This window comes from Lepisosteus platostomus, chromosome 13 (assembly GCF_059453375.1).
Source record: "Lepisosteus platostomus isolate fLepPlt1 chromosome 13, fLepPlt1.hap1, whole genome shotgun sequence".
Lineage (NCBI taxonomy): Eukaryota > Metazoa > Chordata > Actinopteri > Semionotiformes > Lepisosteidae > Lepisosteus > Lepisosteus platostomus.
Window position 1 is genome coordinate 8433953 of NC_142623.1, and position 20743 is coordinate 8454695.

General features: G+C 42.6%; 1 protein-coding gene across 3 annotated transcripts; it reads right to left on the reverse strand.

The window, feature by feature from the left end:
• Nucleotides 1-1727: 1727 nt before the first annotated feature.
• On the reverse strand, nt 1728-20598 carry kdm1a (lysine (K)-specific demethylase 1a). Of its 3 annotated transcripts, none has more exons than XM_088602989.1 (22): nt 20467-20598; nt 19827-19878; nt 18596-18904; nt 17678-17846; nt 16502-16635; nt 16092-16170; nt 15688-15780; nt 15118-15224; nt 13721-13802; nt 12239-12333; nt 11683-11700; nt 11431-11573; nt 10940-11030; nt 10198-10332; nt 8517-8590; nt 7830-7941; nt 7506-7638; nt 6106-6293; nt 4820-4934; nt 4565-4692; nt 3864-4010; nt 1728-3434 (listed from the first exon to the last, which is right to left on the reverse strand). In XM_088602989.1, exons 2-22 carry the CDS (start codon nt 19869-19871, stop codon nt 3249-3251), a joined length of 2583 nt encoding a protein of 860 aa, XP_088459115.1. In that variant the 5' UTR covers nt 19872-19878; nt 20467-20598; the 3' UTR covers nt 1728-3248. The 3 variants fall into 3 exon arrangements, with proteins under 3 accessions (XP_088459115.1, XP_088459116.1, XP_088459117.1); XM_088602990.1 differs by having other exon boundaries at nt 17678-17843; nt 20467-20597; XM_088602991.1 differs by lacking the exon at nt 19827-19878 and having other exon boundaries at nt 20467-20538.
• Nucleotides 20599-20743: the final 145 nt, after the last annotated feature.

The window sequence follows — 20743 nt, forward strand, 5'->3', positions numbered from 1 at the left end:
CTTCACCCATGTTTTAATGATTCCTGCTGACAGTAGTTTTATTTAGAACGGAAGATAGCAATTTTTTAAAGAAAAGTCACAAATTAGACGGCAGTCAAGCATTATTTCAATATTCAGACCTTGAAACTAAAGACGTAAGGATGTCCATTTTATTGGAGTGACGATGGAGCGAAGGCCAGCATACATTTAGGTGGTCCCATGTGTATTTTTCACTTGAACAATCATCCCTGGACACCATTAGTGAAGGGAAGAAAAATAGTTTGTGACTGGCAGTAGCCTAATATGGCATGGAATGTGAAGGGTGGTGGAATATGCATTTTTCAAAATTCCTAAATCCTACATGAGTCCTACATGCCTTCCCCTGTTGTTTTTGATTTCTCTGCATATTTTTGTATCCTTTTTTATCCTAATTCCTGAAAAGGAAAAATAACTACGAAAAATGTTCTGAAAAGTTTAGTGATCTGAGGATCTCATCCAGGTGTTTCTCGAGCGAAGCCAGGGTATGGGCTATGCCAGCATGGCTGGATAGCTATTTTCAGATTCCAGCAAACCTTAAAATCTTAGGCAGGCATACTGCAAGCACTATACACCCATACCCCTCAAATTCGCACACTCAAATCCAGATTTATGATGTCCCACAATTAATGCTTTTCAGAATAAAGGTGGCTCTGAACCTGTCTACAGACATAAAACATCAAAAACTCAGCCATCCATCTGTGTACACCTGACACCTTTATTGTCTTTATTACTATTTGTATCTGCTGTGCTCAAAATATCATCCGAGAAGTCTAGCTTTCCATACTGGTTATTAAAAGGTGCCGTCACGAAGGATTATAGTGTCTTCATCACAGACCAGACATTGTCTATACAGAAGCCTCATCATTGAAGCACCTTTCTTTGCTACAGCTCAAATGAGACCAAGTGCTGAATGAAGAGTATTAACACGTTTTGTCTGTGAAGTCAATTATCTCTCAAGCCTACCTCACACGAAACACATGCTGCCAGCTGCTAGGATTCTCTCCATGATAAACACTGGCATCTGTGTCCAATTCTAAGGCAACAAGAATATAGCTGAGGATTACGTAGACCTGCTTGAAACAAATCTAAGATTTAGTTTTGACTAGGGTGTATGTCAAAACAAATGAAAACAAAACAGATTTCAAGGCTCTAGGAAGAGCAAAATATTTTGAAAAGTCAGACATCACTCTGGCACTGTCAGAATTAAGTGAAAAAATATTAGTCAATGCCACACATTGAGTGTTAATTCTAACCTTCACAGACATGCTTCTTGTATTGATCTTCTGTATGTGGTCAAAAAGACTTCTTTTTTGGGGATCCAGAGGTTTTCAATGTGACTTTGTTTAAATCAGCTAAAGTGATTGAAACCCTAGACACCGCTCCTTTTCAGTTTTTCTGAATTCAGCTGAAATCCAAGCTCAGTATTAACTCTAGCTGGCTCCACCAGTACACGAGCAGTCTCTCTTTGTACAGTTGGTTTCTTAATTCAGTTTCAATTTTAAGCAAAACCAGGCCTTCTGAATGGTACCAGTTGCTGGTGCCATCAATAGTCCCAACAGAAACCCCCAGAATATTTACATTTCCAATAATTCAGGTTGGTTTAAAGCCAGTGGGAAATGAGTGATGCCAAAATCCACCTTAAAAAATCGCCAGGTCAAATTAATTTCTGAAAGTGACTTTTTACAAACAGTAAAGTTTTCAGTAGGTAATGCATGTATAAGTAGTACGTTTATTGGGTCAAGTAAGATATCACAATATCTCTTACCCATAAAAAAGACAAAATTTAGTTTCTTTTAAACTAAAATGCTCTCAAAATATAAAAAGTAGGCAACAACATAACAAAAACAAACACTTTCTAAACCAGCTGCTAAAAGAAAGACCATGTAAAAAAAAAAGGTTTTATTACAAAACATGAAAATAAATCTCTCCCTCATTCATAAGCAAACTGGCAATTTCTCACTCACTGCTAAGCAATAAACCTATAGTTACAGCAGCTTAAAAAAGACTTTCAGTACTTCCTAATGCTAGTCCTAATGCATATGGCACAGGACAGTCTAGGGCTGTGGTTCTCAACCATAGTTCAATTCAAGCTCTTATCTAGGCAAACCCATAACTGAACTACTTACTTGATTGCTTTTTTAATGATCACATCTTAAAAGGTTATAAATTACCATTAGCATTGATAAACACTGGCTTGGGTTTCACACCTCCCCTCATTCAGATGCCCGAAATTTAAATGGAACCACGCAGAACAACACCTGCCTACCACAGGAGTCTATAACACACATGCTGTTCTCATCTGCGCAGATTAATTGGTCATCTATAGAGGATAACATGGAGGGGCAGCGATTTAGGAAACAAGTTAAAACGTTTTCTCTTTGAATCAAGAACCCAGCAAAAAAAAAAGCGAAGTCAAGAAGATTTGACCAAGTACGACTGGAGATTCCAAACTGGGTCAGCATAAAAAGCAGAAACAAAGGATGATGCCCAATTCAAAAACAGAGAGAAAAATACTAATCAAGCAAACAGTTCAATTAAAACATTGGTCTGGGTTCAGCAATGAAGGTTGAGGTGTAATGGAAATCAAGACCCAGAAATACGCCAGGACTAAGGTTGAGAACCAGTGGTCTTAAGAAGTCCTCTTTACATTCTACAGTAGCTGACATGCAATCTGAGTAAAGAAACAGGCTGTCAGCGGTGCACAAAGGCACAATATTTACTGCCTTAACAGATGTCTCTTCCCAGAAGGGCAGGGGATAGCAACTGACCTTTTGAGGCAAACATTTCCTTTACCATGTTCAGGGCTGCCTAAGAAACCCAAGACCAGGACTTCCTTTCTTCTTAATTCAGCCATTCTAATCTCATCTACACCTGGCCTCAGGTAAATCAGTTCTGGGCATTGCTTTCAGAGGTTATGCATATGTTTTTCTCTTAAAAAAAGAGATAACCACATCTATAACGCTACAAAGAAAAAAAAAACATGTACAACGGGCGAGTTCCAAAAAGGACATATTCCTCAAAGCAGTTACTGTGCCTTGGGGAAAAGTGTTCTGCCAAAGGCAAAGAAGAAGAAAGGTAACATAAATTATTGAGCTCTAAGAAAGGTATGACGTGAAGACTCAAGTCTTGAAGCATGGAGGTCCAGTTGTTACAATACCAGAAATACACGCGCCAAGGCCAGGCACACTGAAGTGAGTTCACTGCTGGAGTAGGGCACCCCTCCCGGGCGCCTATATGCTGGGAGAGGGCTGGGGGTTGACTGTGGGGGTGGCCTGCCGGGGCAAGGTGTACATAGCCCCCAGGAACTGGTCAGCAATGCGCCCCGCTTCTCTCAGCCCGCTCAGGAGCGCCCCGTGGACGGTCGCTGGGTAGTTACGAATAGTGTGTTCACCGGCAAAGAAAAGTCGGGGGATAGGCTGATGGAGAAAAGGGTGGGGAGGGGGAAAGAAACAGAGAAAAAACAAGTTAATACAGACATTCAGACCTTTGAACTTTTTTCAATTTTAATAATAATTGCTTACACTTATATAGCGCTTTTCTGGACACTCCACTCAAAGCGCTTTACAGGTAATTACAGGTAATTTCAAATTTTGGTTTGAAACTATTTTAAATAGTTTATTAAACTCCAAATAAATTATACGACAGGTTCCACAGCTATCAAGCGTTGCCCCCCCCCGCTACTCTGATGTAAGGAAATATGTAAAACTCAAGCAAAATATTACCCATTTTCACTGAAAGCAGGAGGAAATTCTCTCTAATAATCGGGGTCCAGTCTATGCATTGCTTTTCATCGTGACTCGTCTACAGCTGCAGTCTACATTCATGCAGCGGTCAGGGCTTCTCACCTGAGAGGCCCCGGGAATGGCAGGCCCCGGGGTGATCGGCTGGGCCATCAGGTCGTAGTCGTTCCCAGAAGACCCCGCCGCCACGTAGGAGTACGAGCCCCGAGCCCACGGGTCCGCCCTCCAGCGGGTCACCACGGTTTCCTTCGGCTGCAACAACAGCACCCACACTTACAGTGCCGACTGCACGTCCAGGCATTTCAAGATCAACTGTTTCCAGTTCTAGAGCACACACAACCCGCGGCTTAAACAGCTCACACACGTATCAGAGCACTGGTGCTCTTCCTGTCCTACAATGTATTTCACGGACATACTGACATGGTGTGTAGACGATTTTCACATAAATTCAATGTTGAGTGAGGACCTGCAGCACCTAAAGGCTCCTTTCTATTTCTCAGCATGGAATTACACTTTACTTGTCACCATAGTCATTGGACAAACGTACATACAAATGTACTGGCGGAGAACCTTGGCTATATAAGCTACACCCAAACTGCCCAGATGGATCAAACGGTGTGGAACCTTTCTTGTGCTCCTGCTTTTTCTAAGCTGCCCGAACTCTCATCCACCCTGGAAACTGGCAGTTCAGATTTCTCGAGATGTTAAGAGACGGGGTATGTATACTTCTTCCTCTAGAGTTTACACAGCGAGGGGCACTGTAGTTCGCCAGCGCAGTGCTGCGGCAGCCCAGCCTCCAGACATACCTGTGGTACGGCGCTGCTGCCAAAGATCCCTTTCAGGATTGCGAGGCAGCGGCCCACAATGACGTCATCGCTGATGTTCTCCATGATGCCGGCTGCCTCTCCGGCCATGAGCGCCAGCAGGATGGGAGCTGAGGAACACCACAGGGCGGACACGTTGAGAAGCAGCAAGGGTGGGGGGGGGGGGGCAACCTTCATTCAAGGGTCCGTTCGCGTAGCGTTAACAGAGGTTGGCCAACGGCGGTCGGCTGGACTCACCCTTGTACAGGTTCCAGAACAGAAAGAGCTCTCCCCGGCTGGCGGTGGTGCTGCCCACATGGCCAAACAGATTCACGCTGGGGTCCCAGAACACACGGTCGAAACACAGCACCACCTGCAACAGGTGAGCAGGCAGGCAAGGCAGTTAAGACACCTCCCTGGGGTAATGGAGTTTGAGACAACAAGAAGATCCATCCCTCCACTGTCTAACTGCATCTTCCATTTCAGGGTCATGGGGCAGCCTGGAGCCTAACGCAGCAAGTGACGGGGGGTGCAAGGCAGGGAGACCTAAAAATGTTCACTTTTCCAAGGTCTGAGAATGCAATACTGGCAGGTTTTTCCCTCCAGTGATTATTAATAAGAAATTCAACAGCACAAAAAAATTAAAAGATGGATAGAGTACTGGCAATGACAACGCAAACGAGTTCATATGAAAAAGTTATATTTGTATTTCAAAGCATACTGACACAACTTCTGATTTAAAAATCATTTAATATCCTTTAGCTATTCTTTCCAGTCGGACAATAAAAAGAACAATATTTTATCATTATAATATCTGAAAAAAGATGCAGAAAACAGCCTCACTTTTAAATTCCCACTGATGTTCTAGAGGAAAAAAAATGTTTAGCTCCCTCTGCTGGTCATTGCACTGAAAAACGCATTGTGTTGCATAATACTGCAGTACTTTTTTGCTGCAGATTAGTTAGGGAAAAAAGTCTGCAGCAAAAAAAAAAGGCAAAGACCCGTTCTGCTGCAGTTTTTGTCCAGTCTTCTGAGCCAATTCACAGTCAATGTGAAGTTATGCTATAAAAAGATTCCAACCTAGGGAATCTGACAACTGTATTTCCAGTACGCACAACTGACTTGAAAACAAATTACAATTTTACTACCACTAAAAAATGCTACCACATTGATTTGATTATTGCTCTGCAGTCTGATTTCGAACATAAAGGCAGAGACCAGTTTATTGATGCCATCATTTACAGATACACACAGACAAAGCACTGCATCTCACGCCATACCTGTCATAGAGTTCTCTATATGCCGGTCTATCTACCCTGATGCAACACCTCTGTGATCGAAAACATCCCACCACTCTACCATGTGATCCTCTCTCATATGCATAATCGCACAATCCATTAAGCACGTAATCCATATCCATAAACTCCCTCACTTATAAGATTATTGAAGATTTTCAATTCCAACTCAGATGCAGCGATACAGTTAATAATATTAAATGACACCATACGACAGCTCGCGTGGAATGAACAACACCGGTCTCCTACCTTGTTGAGGTTCCCGAAGCCCATCCTCTGGATGGCGGAGGTTTTCCACTCAGGAAGTGGGGGCACGAACTGCACGGCCGGGGGCTGCTGCTTCATCACGCCCAGGGGCAGGGTGCAGAGCACAGCGTCGCATTTGTAAATGAAGGTCTGAGTGGTGGAGCGGGTGTTCACCGCGATCACTTCACAGCCTGGGTGACACAAAGACGGAGAGGCCTCTTTACCAGCTGTGACTCCAGGATACCCCACTCCAAAAGGGAGAGGAGCATTTGAGCATTGAAGTAAATGAATGTCAGTATTTACTGAACCTTTAAAAACAAAAAAAATGAGGCCCTCTAACACAATTCTGCACGTTAATCTTGACATCTGTGAGAATTAACTAATACATCATAAAACTCAGCTCCTTCCATCATTTTAATGTTTCTCCTTAAAGCTATTTTATATTCTATTATTAATACTGGATCAGTAGGGTTTTTTTTATCAGTTCTACCTTTCCCTGTTATCTGAAATCGGTAAAAAAGTATAATTATAAAAATAAAAAATAAAAAACTTCAAAATACGTCTGACATGCAGGTGGGGCAATTAGATTAATGTAATTAGACCATCAGCACAGCTTCGAGAATTCTGTTCTGCCTCAATCTGTTGACAAAATAATCAGTGGAAATGTAAAAAATGTTAATGAGGCATAAAACTTTAACAATTACAAACAGCGCATCAATTCTGAAAAGGATATTAATTAGTGCAGCACCCTTAGCTGAGTTTAATTGGCTCTGGTGCAAATAAACCAATCTTCCAGACTTTCAACATCTCAAAAGATCAAACTAACATTAATTATAAAAGGACTCCATTATTACCGACACTTGCACAGTAAGTATACTCACTCGCACTTTCCATGAGAGAATTAGCAGCAGGCAGTTTACATTCCTTCCCCCAAACATTTTATTAGGCCTGTAAATATTCTAATTACTGTAAAATACAGTTTGACACCACTGTATTTCAACCACAGAAATTATGACAAGGAAAAAAATACTGGACAGCTGTTTAACATCTGTTGCCATAGGACAAACTGATAATACAAAACTACCCCTAGATTGGACTCTGGTCAATCACAGATTAACTCCCATTAAAATCATGCCAGAGCAATCAGGGTGAAGCTCACAAGAAAAGAAAAGGAAAAAAGGAAACCAGAGGTGAAAGGACAGAAGAGAGAAGCCACAGTCTTCAAGGTCTTTCAAACATCTGGGTAAAACTGCAAGCTCTTAAAGAAATTTTAAAAAAAGCTGCCAGGTGAAATAAAACCTAATTTTTTCCCAAGTTGGAGAAAGTGCATCACATCCCTTACCCAACAAATTCAACCATTAAAAGCACTTTTTCTGGCCCCACCAGTTCTTCGAGCCCCTCACCTGAAGAGGTGTATCGAACTTGCCGCACTGCAGTGTTCAGCTTGATGTCCAGGCCTTCTGCCAGAGCGACAGGAACGCAGGAGTAGCCATTGCGCACTGTCAGGTGGCTGCCCGTGAACTCAAAGTCATCATCCTAAGGGACAGAGACACAGTGGAGCAGAACACAAAGCTGAAACAAACACACCTCTGAAGCATTAAGATCTACGTGCAGTTTTTGCCCTCAGTCTTCACTAGCACGTGCAGCACAATCTGACCCTTGACTGATGTTTTCTCGTGTTTCTTGCTGTTTGGAATAGCCCATCTTGGATTACTACGACATCTTACCTGGTCCCAGTGCTTCAGAGAGAGAGTTGAAAGTGGTGTGGCATTAGCAAACTCTAGATTAGCAAAATGCCAGTCCAGGATCTGTCGGTCCCTTGATGAAAGGTACACGTCACTATTCAAAATCAAGACAAGAAAAACAATATTTCCATCACATTTATTTTTTTTAAATCACATCACACAGCTACTGTCACTTCAGGAGAAGCAGGCATTAGGAAAAAAACCTTTCTTTTGACTTGTAACTGTAGTCTTAATATAATTTAGTTCAAGTAGGTAGCTGCAGCAGCATGCACAGGCTGCAAAGGAACAGGTAAAGGTTTTTCCCTGCTGAAAGGAAAAGAGACACAAGGTTGAGGCCGTGGGGCCTTCTTCAGGTGGGAGGAAAAGGGGAAACTGCAGGGGGAAACCACACCGGAAAAAGACTTTACAGCCGAAACATTGCATCTCTTTTCTTTTCCTTTCAGCAGGGAAATAAACCTTTCCATGTTGCTAAATTTAATATAGATATATTAGCTTTGAAGCACTGCAATCATCAGAGAGCCAAGGTCAAAGTCATAACCTCTGTAACTTTGATCAATAAAGGGACAAAAGAAGACAGATTCTGGACCCCTTGCGTTGCAGTGTTCATCAAAGACAACGTTTTTGAAAGAGCAAGCGAACCCGGAAGCGCAGGCGAGGCCCTGGGGGTACCTGGGGGGGTTCGCCTCCAGCTCCTGCAGCTTCTCTTCCAGCTTGACCTGCGTCTCCGCCAGCTCGTCATACTCCTAAAAAAGCAACCACACAGCGACGTGGCGTTAGGCCGGTATCACGGGCAGCGCAGATGCCACACATCCCACCCACTGGGCCTTCCCTCTGATCTGCCCTAGGCCAACACTGCAGCTGCGATCCAGGTTCATATCCCAAATTATAATTAAAGGGCGTGATGGGATGGGATGTGCGTGGGGCAGCCACAGGTGCTGACCTTGCGCATGGGACAACAGATCAGGGACCTCAGGGAGGTGGGGGGCAGTAATGGAACTAGCAGCTTGGTCCCCAAAGGGCTGAATAATCCCTTTTGGATTCCTCAAAAAAAAAAACCCTCCCGACTGTGTGATTTTACCTGCCGGAGAGATGTTTTCTTAAAACGATGAGCTAGCTTGTTTAGAAATGCCAGAGACACCACAAATATTCCCTGTGCCCTCTCCCCTTTCTGTCTGCCCCAAGGGAGGTCTATTTCCACAAGACAGCCGGCAAGATTCCTTGAAGTGGTTCCAGTGGCAGGAGACAGGAGAGACTTTTCAGAACAGATGTATTTCCAAAACAGTCCAGTGGCTAAAATTAAATATTACATAATACACCTTGGAGGAGTGTGTTTTGCGAACCGTGTCTTACTCGCACTCACAATAAACGCAGAAAATCAACACAGGGGTAACACTGTTGGCAGTGAATGCACAGTCTCGACCACTCAAGTCAGCCCCTGCTGGGAAAATCTGTTCTCCCCCTAATAAAAATCTCACTAATTGCTTTTATTCAGATGCATCAGCTGCGCTAATTAACTGCATCGTGTAATTACTGGCTGTTCTTTTTCCTAGGGTTTCTAATTTTCCTAAATTGCTCGTCTGCCTAAAACAGAGAACCTGAAAGTCTCTGTTGGAAGTCATACGACAGAAATGTAGCCTGGATCTTTAAATGCAGAGCAAGTTTAATTATGCAAAAACAACAGAACAATAAAGTTTATGTGATGGAAAACACAAGATTCACTAATCAACTAAAAGTAGTCAGCTCATATTTCTTCTAATACTTATTTATTTTCCCATAACTTGGATGTATCCGTGGGCAGAGTGGTGACGCATGCAGAGCCTTTCTGTGTGTCTTATTAACTGCTGAGTTAACAAATCCCTCATTCCCACTATGGATATCTAGTTTCCAGATTAGGCAAAAATACTGAAAAAGTAATTTTAGGCACTGATAGCAAAGCATTTGCAGCCACTATTTGGGGCACAAGACAAAAAACGAATGATACAAATACGGAGCTACAAAAAAGGAATGCAAGAAGTATACTTGCAATCTTGAAGAAAAGGAAATCTTTTAGCTTGTGGGCCTTATGGCAGCCCGCTTAGGAGGCTTCACAAATATGGACAACAAACTCCCTTGGGCTCCTCTAGTTTCTCTAACACTTAGCCAGGCAAGCACCGGGCCGTCTTGTGACTTAAGAGTTACAAGTTAAAGCTTAAAGATCAAAATACATATCATCAGAAAAGTGCGGGATGAAAGGGGAGGGCTCTGTCCTAGGGTCATGAATACCAAAACGCTGCCAGACAACAGCACGAGTGGGAACAGCAGAGCACTGCAGCCCTGAGCCACACACACCCCCACTCTCTGAGCGCCTCACCTTGCAGAGTGCAGTAAGGTCCCTGTGCTTGCTCTTGACCAGGAACTCAGCGGTGATGTCTCTGGGGGGCTTCACCTCACACGCCTCTTTGTACTGCTGGTGTAGCTCCTTCACCTTCTCCTTTGTTGCCACCATCTGTAAAAATGACGACTGACGTTACCACTCTGCAGGCGCCAACAACAGTGGCTCGAGGGGGGCTCTCCAACTCTCCTGCATGACACACCCCCTTTCAACTTTTCAAAAAAGTAAAAAAAGAATGAAATATAAAATAAGAGTATCACAGATGATATGTGTGATGATATGTGAGAGGGCTATTTGGTGGGGGCAGCCAAACACATTTCTAAGGACCCCACCATAAAAAAGGTTTAGAAGTGTCTCCCCCCCCCCCCCCCCCAAGATGCTATGGTGATTAGAATATTTTTTGTGCCAGTGCACATAGATCATATTATAGTCATGTCTGCTAAGGCTCTATATAGACTGCTGCAAAGCACAGCTCTGAATTAACGGCTGCAGGTGCACTGCCTCCTGTCGATCTAAATACCAATGAATTTTTGAAAATTACTACAATGCCCAACGATATTTATAAATCTTAGATGAGAAACTAGAGAAGCTATGTAGTGTCACAGAAAAAGAAAGAGGGCGGTTTGGCTGCCAGACCAGGTTTTAGGACTCTGTATTTACGTGTAGCTTTAAGCTGCTCCATGTCTTTTGCGATACGCTAAATTGGACGCAACTTAGGTACCTTGTTAAGTAGTTCTTTCAGCTCTTCTTGCGTCTTAACAATCTTTTTCCAGTGCTCAATCTGCTCGTCTTTCACGTGTTTTTCCTGCAACCTAAAATAAAAACAACACAAACACAAATAAAAATGCTAGCCACCACAAACATTCCAGGAAGGGAGCAGCAGTGCAGAACAAATATCAGTACTGTAAATGTCAGAACTCCAGCGATGCAGAAATAACAATAATAATCTTAACAATTAGCATAAATGTCATGAGACATGTGACTTTTAGTTGACGAAGTATTGCAATATTTATCCTGTTCAGTAATAGAAAAGGTGCAGGTTGACATTTGGGCTCTGTACTTGGCTAAGGATCTGGTGGTGCAAAGCTACAATCTATAGAATTATGATGTATCACACCCAAGTCAAATTTCCCCCTAACAGGGGGAACGTAACTGTTAATAATAACAACAGCCCCGATTACAGCAGCTGAGAAGCTAGCCCAAGGCACTCACTGGATGACCACCTCCAGAGCTTGCCCCAGGGATACTGGCTTGTTGTTGAGAAAGTTGAAGTCCAGCTGATGGCTGAGGTAGGATGTGGCCTCCAGGAGTCGATTGAACTCCTGCTCCACCATTTCGTCTTTCTCCTTCGGCACCTAAAGGAAAGAGAAGAAAGCAATGACTTTAAGTCCGCACTGGCATTTGCTGAAGATGAGACTAGACAGTCTTTCCAGGCTGACAATGGGATAATAAGGAGATACATACGCTGGTGCATCTTTCGCCCTGATAAAAGACGGAGTCCCACAGGCAGGGTTGGAGGGGGAAGAAAGAGAGAAACAATCAATAAGTAAATGTGAGCAGAACCTTAAAAAGAAATGTACTCTGATCACTGTATACAAGTTTGGCTGACTTGATTCACTAACATCAAAGACTGGGAGTTTTATTAGAAATTCAAAATGAATTATCTAGATATAATTTCTTCTCAATGAGAACAGACCAAAAAGGAAAATCGCCATTGAAAGATGTTTTAACAGAGTGACTATTAAAATTAAGAGATTGCTAATTTATAAAGGGACTCCTAAAAATTTAATACAAATCAATAAAGCTGTATGGTTTCCTTTCATAACATAAAAGGTAATTCTATCACCAAACATGCCTTTGTCTAAGTTTTATGCTGAGGTGAAATCATGGAGAAACATCACAGCTTTGTCGACTTCACTAATAATCCTTTTCCACAACACTCTTGACAGAACGGTCTTTTGCATAACAAACCAAAATCTATCAATTATTACAGCTGATCTCTCATTTTATTTTAACTTACAGCTTGACCGTTTGCTTCATATAGGGGGCACTTCTGCTTGATTTTAGCCAGCTCCATGTTCACTTGCTTGCTGATGACAGCCATGGGGTTCCCGCCTGCTCAGATAAAAAAAAAAGAATTAATCGGTACTCTTTACCGTGAGACATAAAGGACAATGAAAAAGACTGACAAAAACCTCCAAATTAAAATAACAGCAGTCTGAAAAACTACAACAACTGAATGTGAAAAATAAGTAGCTGCCCTAAAGAATAAATAAAATGGCATCTTGCACACCTCAGGCAGGCAGGACACTCCAGCGAGAGGTAGCAGAAACAAAAATCTCACTGTTCTTTTCTTTTCAATTATTTTTATAAACTTTCTTAAGTAACTGTGTGGGAAAAATCTCTTTGCATAGCCTGCCCATTTATTTTAACCATCAGCCATCGTTTAAACTGGAAAGTTTCAAAAACGTAGAGGTGCAGAGGAGATGGGAGGCTTTTTTTCCCTTTTTGTAAGTAACGAGGCCCTGGGAGAGAGGAGTCAAGTGGAAGAATGAACAGCACAGGAATGCACCACACATTAGCATTACACTGCTGCCCAAAACAAATAGGTTCAGACTTTAGCTTGGCAGCGCTATCTCAAAGACCACTGAGGCAGGTCTAACCTACATCTCTAAAAAACTTGAGAAGAGATGGAACTGCCCAGATCTTCCTACTAGGACAATAAGCACTTAAGATCACAGGCTCTTAAGGGTGCCCACAGGGGAATATCAAGAGCTTCGTTAGAGATGGGGTTTGGTTTGTATGGGATGCAATAATATTGGCATAGGGTGGAATAAAGAAAAGTTGGCAGCCTCCAACCAGGGTCAGGTTATTCCATCCCTACAGGTGGCACTGTGTTGGTGTTGTACCACAGCGCAGCAAACATTAACCCCTCCGCTCCCACACTACCCACCATCCGGTAGACTGAGCTGCCAGCTCTTCACATGTCAAACGTTATCTGTTGACTTTTGACAGCTCTGAATTAACAGGAACGGCAGCAATTGCCAAACACCCACACCGCTGACAGGAAAAAAAAACTGGGCCATTAATGTCGTGTAGTAACAGAAGTCACGCTATTTGTCTGCTGTCAACACTGCCAGGCCAAAAAAGATGAGCACCCACAGAATGAAACCTTCTTATTCTGGAGCTATTTATGCAGTTCACAGGTGTCCAAAAATTCTCCTGGAGAGCTCCTATCGCACCTGTTTTGTAGGTAGAAATTTCAGACTGATTTGTGAAGACACTGATCACTAAATAATTTAGAAGAAAATTCTGAAGAATCTTCACCACTTAAAGACCAGATTTCCCTTAACTGAATGAATTACTTGATGACTTGCAAGTGTTCTCATCTTTACAAAATGGGTCAAGGTGAACTGTAGGGCTAACTGGATGGAGTCTCTCCAGGACCAGGGCTGGGGACCCCTGTGATGAGGTTATAAGGAATGCCAAGCCATATCCCTACCGAGTCCTGTCACAACCATGGCACCCAAATCAGCCACATAGTTTCCTTTGCGGAACGTCGCCACTCGTCCTCCAACACGATCCTGCAAAGAAATAGGACTTATTAATGTCTTTACTGCTAGAGCTAGTCAATTAGAATGTGGCCACAGAAATCATTCAACAATGAACTAATGTGGTCGGGAAAGGGATCAAGCATTCACATTTACTTTCTATACTCTGAAAACAAATATTTAATTCAATAATAAAGGACAGCTACTGCTGAACAGAATCTTGTTCCTGCATAACACAAAACAGTGAAAATATTCCACTGCCGGTTTGCAATAATAATTAAATAACTGTCCGCTGAAACATTCTAACACAAGGATTTATTCACAAACTACTATTAAAAACAAACTGAGACAACCAAAATGTAATTTATACTTAAACAACAACAATTGGTATATTAAAAACATTAAAAGATTTGGTGTTTAATTGTGGCATTTTATTTAAATCAATCATTCTCCCCCAGCTCCATGACAACATCATGGATTAATCCAATGTTATTATGTATGAACCTGGTTATATAGTTTTTCATAAATGGTCATTGTTAAATACTGCCCTCCAGTGGGCTTTATAGGCAATGCATGTCAGTTCCTATATATGCGTTGTTGATACTGTTGACATGCTCCCTATTTAACAGAATACTAACAGTGCAAAGCAATGTAAATAATGCCAATACAATTCAATAATAAAATACTTGTCTCCTTGAAAGTATACAAAGAACAGATCAAACAGAACAAATGCAATTGTAATATTATCGTCAGGTCATTTTCAAAGTTGCACTGGCTTGTGGAGTATTTGCACAACAATGAAAACAGCAGCACCACTTTAATTATTATTGCTCACATGAAACTGAGCAACAGAAAAGAATCCCCACCAAAACTGCATGTAGCTAACACTTCTGCACAGCTGTAGACAGAGATTAGAAATCTTCAGTGTCTTAAATAAATGCTTTAACAACTTCACCAAATCTGACAGGACAGGGTTAACTCTTAGCACCACTGAGATAGAGCATATTGTGTCTTCTCTGCTACCTTCTGGAGTTTTGCATGTACTAGATTAACTAAAATTAAGCATTTTTGACTGGGGAAATCAATTAGCTTTTAACCCCAATTCACATGCATGCATTATCAATGCAATGAAAATTATTTTCACCTTCATTGCCCGGGAACGATTCCCACACTTCTGATAGATTTAAACTATATGAAACCTGCAATACTTTTTCATTAGGGTTTATAATAGTAATGGTTAAAAAAGTGTACTGGGTTCACTGAAACAAAGGTTTTGTCTCTGCTTGTTATTCGTACACATTAAAGAATGAATTCAACGCTGTTAAAATCAACACAGTAGCACACTCACCCTGGCCTCCAGAACTGTGACATCCATCCCAAAGCTCTGAAGCTGACGGGCTGCAGCCAGTCCAGAGACCCCTCCTCCAATTATGATCACCTTCCCAGTCTTCTTGGCTGAAGAAGAAGAGAGACGAGCAACCAAGATTTCACTCAACCCATGAGATTAACTTTCAGTGCAAATTACATTTTGTAACTACAAATAAAGCTCAACTCAAATTATACCAAAGTGACAATTTCTTACAGAACATGCTTAAATAATAAAGGCCTCAGTTAGAGGTTATAGAAACCAGCACAGTAATTTCTTACCGCTTGTTTTTTGCAGAAATATACACAAATGACTGACTATAAATGTACAGTATACAAACTGTACTATCTTGCTTGTAAAGTGCCAAGCAGTTTGGCATTTAATCTGTTCAATCTGTTCAAATGACAAAACAAAAAAAACAGCATATCACTTTGTGTTTGCAGACAACCTGTGACTCATGGGAACACTCTGACCAATGAAGCCTATTTACTGTATCAGCAGCTTTGAGGGTGAACACAAGCACAGTGTACATAACACTTTAACCAAACTCACTGGGCAAGGGCTTGACTCTCTTGTAGATGCCGAAGTTGATAAGCCCGTGTCTCTCCAGGTAGCTGTGTATCCTGTGGACAAGCACTGCATCACCTGAGGACAAAGCACAGCACTCCTGGAATTGACTCCATTTACAACATACAGCAGAGCTTCAAAACAGCTTTATCATATAAAACTAAACACCTGCCCACCTTGTGCTAATGAAATAATTACTACACGCTCGAATTTGTTCTCCAAGTAGGCCAGACCCAAGACTGAGTGCTAGGTTAACTTCGATGCGAAAGGTAATTTGTTTTCTTTATTTGGGCCACTTCTCAGCAACTGCTTTTGGTTTTCGGTGATGTGGGCTGCAGCATTTCTGAGAGCAACATGTGGGACAGTACTGACATACTGGACAAACTCACTATTGTAGGGGGCTTCAAGCTGCTGCAAGGTGGCCTCAAAGGTCAGCTGGATCTTAGGGTTATCGAGCCAAAGCTGGAGCTGTAACAAAAATCAAGAAGCCAGAATGGGTCACGTGAAAGGGTTTGCCGGAGAGAAAACAAAATGGGAAAATGGGCCTTTTAAGGACCAAGATCAGTCACATGCACAAAAGATTCAGCTCAACTTTACAAATTCAGGCTTGTTGCATCACACCAATTGGAGAGAAAATGAATCTAATCCTTGCTGGGGGTGCATGTTGTTCATCCAACAACAAAGCGTAAAACTGTCCATGACAATCATTTAAAAACTGTCCCAACCTGTGTCTTCTTCAAAGCAAAGACTGACACCGATGGGTTTGCCCCCAACTAAAGCCCTTCGCCAACCGACTCACTGTGCGGTTTCTGATGTAGAGGAAGACTTTTTGAGTCTGCTGGGGGCCGCTGATGATGTCGGGGAAGCAGGCTGCCTCCTGGGACGTCATGCGGTCATGCGGCAGTCGACTCTGGAAGGCTGCTCCCTCCACGCCTACGGACAAAAAAATTATTTGCTCGCGCACCAATCCCATTCCGCACCGCAACCGATGAAAGACTCGTTTTTGGAGCCATTGAGAGCACAATCCACACGTCTTTTTCCTGAAAAAGAATCACTACAAGAAATTCAAAGGAACCACAGAGAATCATTAAAAGAAAAAAAACAAACAAATACCGAACCAAAAGGAGGATCCATGAATGCAAATGAGAACCATTGTAAAGTAGGTGGTTATATTTTTGATTTTAGACCAGATTTTATAGGTTACAGGTTTTACAGATATTATACAATTACCAACAGATTAAGGCCAGAAAAACATCTGATTTGACTTGTTTCCAAATACTTAGCTAAAGCTATCTAACAAGTCTGAAATAAATGCCTGAAATGGATTGAAACCATCACACCTTGCAGTGCCTGATGAAAGGAGTCTTTCAATCCTGTTTCAGGAGCTGCAGATTTTTGTTTACACTACGATGGTCATGCAAATTTAAGAGTATAAGAGGGATGTTAGGTCCTACCAATGTTTGAACTTCGCACACCAGTATCGACAGTATCGACAACAGATAAGATAAAATGAAAGAAACATCTAGCTGGTAGATCAGACATTGCCTTCCTCTTCTGTGATATTATGAGAAGAGAAGAGAGATAAGATCACTTATAAGACACATACAATTTCTTGCATTAGGAATTTGCCTTTTCGCATACCCCAGCTTGCTCTCCATGAGGCACAGACACACAGACAGGGAGAGAGAAGCTTGGGGTCAGAGCACAGGGTCAGCCATTGTACAGCACCCCTGGAGCGGTTGGGGTTAAGGGCCTTGCTCAGGGGCCCAACGGAGTAGGATTCCTCTGCTGGCAGCGGGATTTGAACCGTCAACCTTCCAGCCACAGGCGCAGATCCTTAGCCACAGTGGCACCGCTCTGCCCACCCAATAAGTGGCTGGGATAAGCGATACGAGGGTTATTTTCAGGCTTGGAGTAAAGGGACTGACTAGGGTGGACTACCCCGGGCTGTAGTCTGGCGGGGAGGGGCTCTCACCTGAGGGCTCCTCAGGCTCGCTGTCGATCTCCTCCTCCACCGGAGGGGCAGGTGGGGGGGGCGCCTGCTTCCTCTCCTTCTCAGCCTTGGCGTTCCTCTCCTCCTCGGAGTAGTACTCATCTTCAGAGAGGTTCGCCAGGCTCTCATCCATTTCTCTGTACTCCACCTGCCACAAGAAGCACAATAAACGCTTCATTAAAACCACGTTCTCGCTCAGAGGGGCTTGTTGTTAATTTATGTGGCCGACGCTTTCATCCAGTGTGATTTACGTTCAAGAGCTGAGCCACCTGAGTGGAGTACTGTGCTCAGGGGCACAGAAGAAGTGGCCCACCTTGGATTTCAACCCACAATCTTCCACACAGAAATACAAAGCCTTAACCTCACTACTGCTTTTCATCCTTTTTTTTTGCTAATCCAAGTACAAATGAAAATCAATGAGAAGTCAGTGCATCACCCTTTGACACTGCTGGGCTATAAAATGCATTCACCAAGGGCTGCAAACTCAATAATAGAGAACAGCACAGAATGCAGTTTTTTTTTCCTGCATAAAATAAAGTTGAAAACTAGCAAAACCAGTGAAGGAATTGGTCACACCTTGTGTGTAGGGTTCGGTATTACACAAAGAAAGGTATATGTGTTCTCCTCTCTTCTATCATCACAAGTAAATCAGCTGCCTAAAACGTTCTCCCTGTTTTCCTCTTTGCCACTAAAACTCATCGACTACTCAGGTCGCTGTCTGTTAACTAAATTGATTGCCGGCGAGAAACTAAATTGTGTAAAACTGTGTACGGAATTTGCCGGCGAGAAATTAAACTGTCGTGTCTTTGTGTAAGGAAATCTGGCCCCTGGGAGGCTGTCCACTCGCCGCCTGCCTACACCTGCGCTGCGCCCAGGGGAAAGGAGATATAGGGTGGTTACTTTCGGTCTCTTGCGGCGGCTTGTGCGCCGGCCTTCCGCAGTGTCGGCCGCGTCCCCGCCGCCGGAGCCGGAGTGCTGAAGAGGGGTTCCGCTGGGATCTCTGCTGGGAGAGGCATGCTCTTTTTTCCGAGGCGTCCGGTCACTGGGAGCCCCGCTCTCCGTGGCGCCCGGGGCTGTGCTTGCAGCCCCGGTCTGACCCACAAGCTGCAGGTCAGGAGCTCGGTCACTCCCAGCTCCGGGGACCGAGGACGAAGAACCTGGGTCCGATTTTTTACCGGACAGCATCACTGAGGAAGGAAAGGGTCTCTCCTGGTAGGGAAAGAGAGAGATGTGTAAGAAAAAAAATTATCTGATAAAACTCCGTTTATGATAACGGCTCAGTAAGAAATAAAACAAGATATACTGGGAAATACTATTGTTTTAAAGGGCCTTGTCAATAGTCTGGCTTTCTCAAAAAAGAACGAAAAAGCCAAACCTTCACAGCACCACGTTCCTAATTTGACTTTCAAGGTATTATCTGTATCGATATACAGTCCCCCGATTATCATCGGAGAAAGGAAAAGTTTAAGCTACTTTTTTCACTGATTTAAGATGGCTTTTTTTCTTCTCCTTTTTGAGAAATTCAGGTAAACATACATGACGTGTCAGAAAAATACTTTTGGAATTCAGTCTGCTGTGTTTTTACGAACTGGGCCGATAAAAAATTCCCTCCAGTACACAATAAACGGTATGAACCGTGCATGGTACAGGATCACGTCTAAATGTATAAGCAGATTCAACGAGAAGAAGAATCTGCCCTCTCAAAATATTATGTACTTTCATTTTCATTCTAACCCTGGAACAAAATTACTATTAATTACGACATTTTGTAACGAGGAAGGTGTTTCGCAGGACAGCAAAACGCTACAAGCTACACACGAGTGACCAAAACTTTTCATTCAAAGCTTTAATTCCTGGATCTCCTCTCCTATATATTTTTTTCATGTTTCCAGTTCAAATCTCTTTGTCCGTTCAATGCCGAGTGTCTCTTTATTTTGGTTATAAGGAGCATTACACAAGTATTTTTTAAACACACTACGTGCATGTTTACGTTTTCTCCAATATCTCGTTTCTTTGTTTAGGCAATCATAGTCAATGAAAAGACAGAATATCTTACAACGTGCGACCACATTACAAAACCCAAGGTGCTGATGTGGTGAAAATGAAGATGTCTAAGCAGTATAATAATAACCTTTTCTTGTTTAATCCATTTCTCGGAGCACCTGGAAATATCCATTCAATCACTAAGAAATAAAAACAGAGTCAGATCATTACAATCATATCTGGGGCTTCGGTGAAAGAGGCTGGGAATTAAACAAATGTAATTGGAGAAAAGTCATGTGTAGCTATGTCACAAATGGATAGCTATAACCGAAATACAGATTACCACCGCAATCCCTCTTTAACAGAACAGCTGCTAATGCCTGAATATGCATTATGAAACACAGAAGTCTGCAAACAACGAGCATTCAAATGGCGTTTTCTGCAGAGCTACGTTTCTTTACGATCGAAACGTGACTAATTAAAAGGCTAGCGCTTGCTTCTCTTTTCATTCTTCTTAAGAAGGGACAACAATACAGACATATTAACCCATATTGGCAACAATCGTATTTAAACCAAATATGAGAGACCATGCTATTTTTGCCAATGGGCTCACGCTACATTTTTCGATGCACCAGAACACCATTAAAAAACAGTAGCTTCCCGCTGTCACATCAAATTGTACACAATTAAGACTAGCGCAGAAACAAAATGTAACCTCATACATGACACCGGCAATTATCTAAAAGTACCACGTATCTTTTAACATTTAAAAACGTTAACATATCTACCGTAACTCTCCACGGTTATCAACACAAAGGAGCTCTTCCACTCAGTTCTCCCAGCTGCTTGGCCCAGCCTCCTGCTTCGCCCTATTGGTTGGAGGACATACCGGACACCAAAATATGGCGTTGTGATTGGCTGCCATCGCTGTCGCACTACCGACAATGGCGGAAGCTCTGCCTACCATGAGAGTTCACGAAGCCAATGCGCATACATGAATGCGCGGAACCGTAGACAACGCGCGTTCACGATTAAATAATTAAAGAAATAGGTAACCGTGACTTC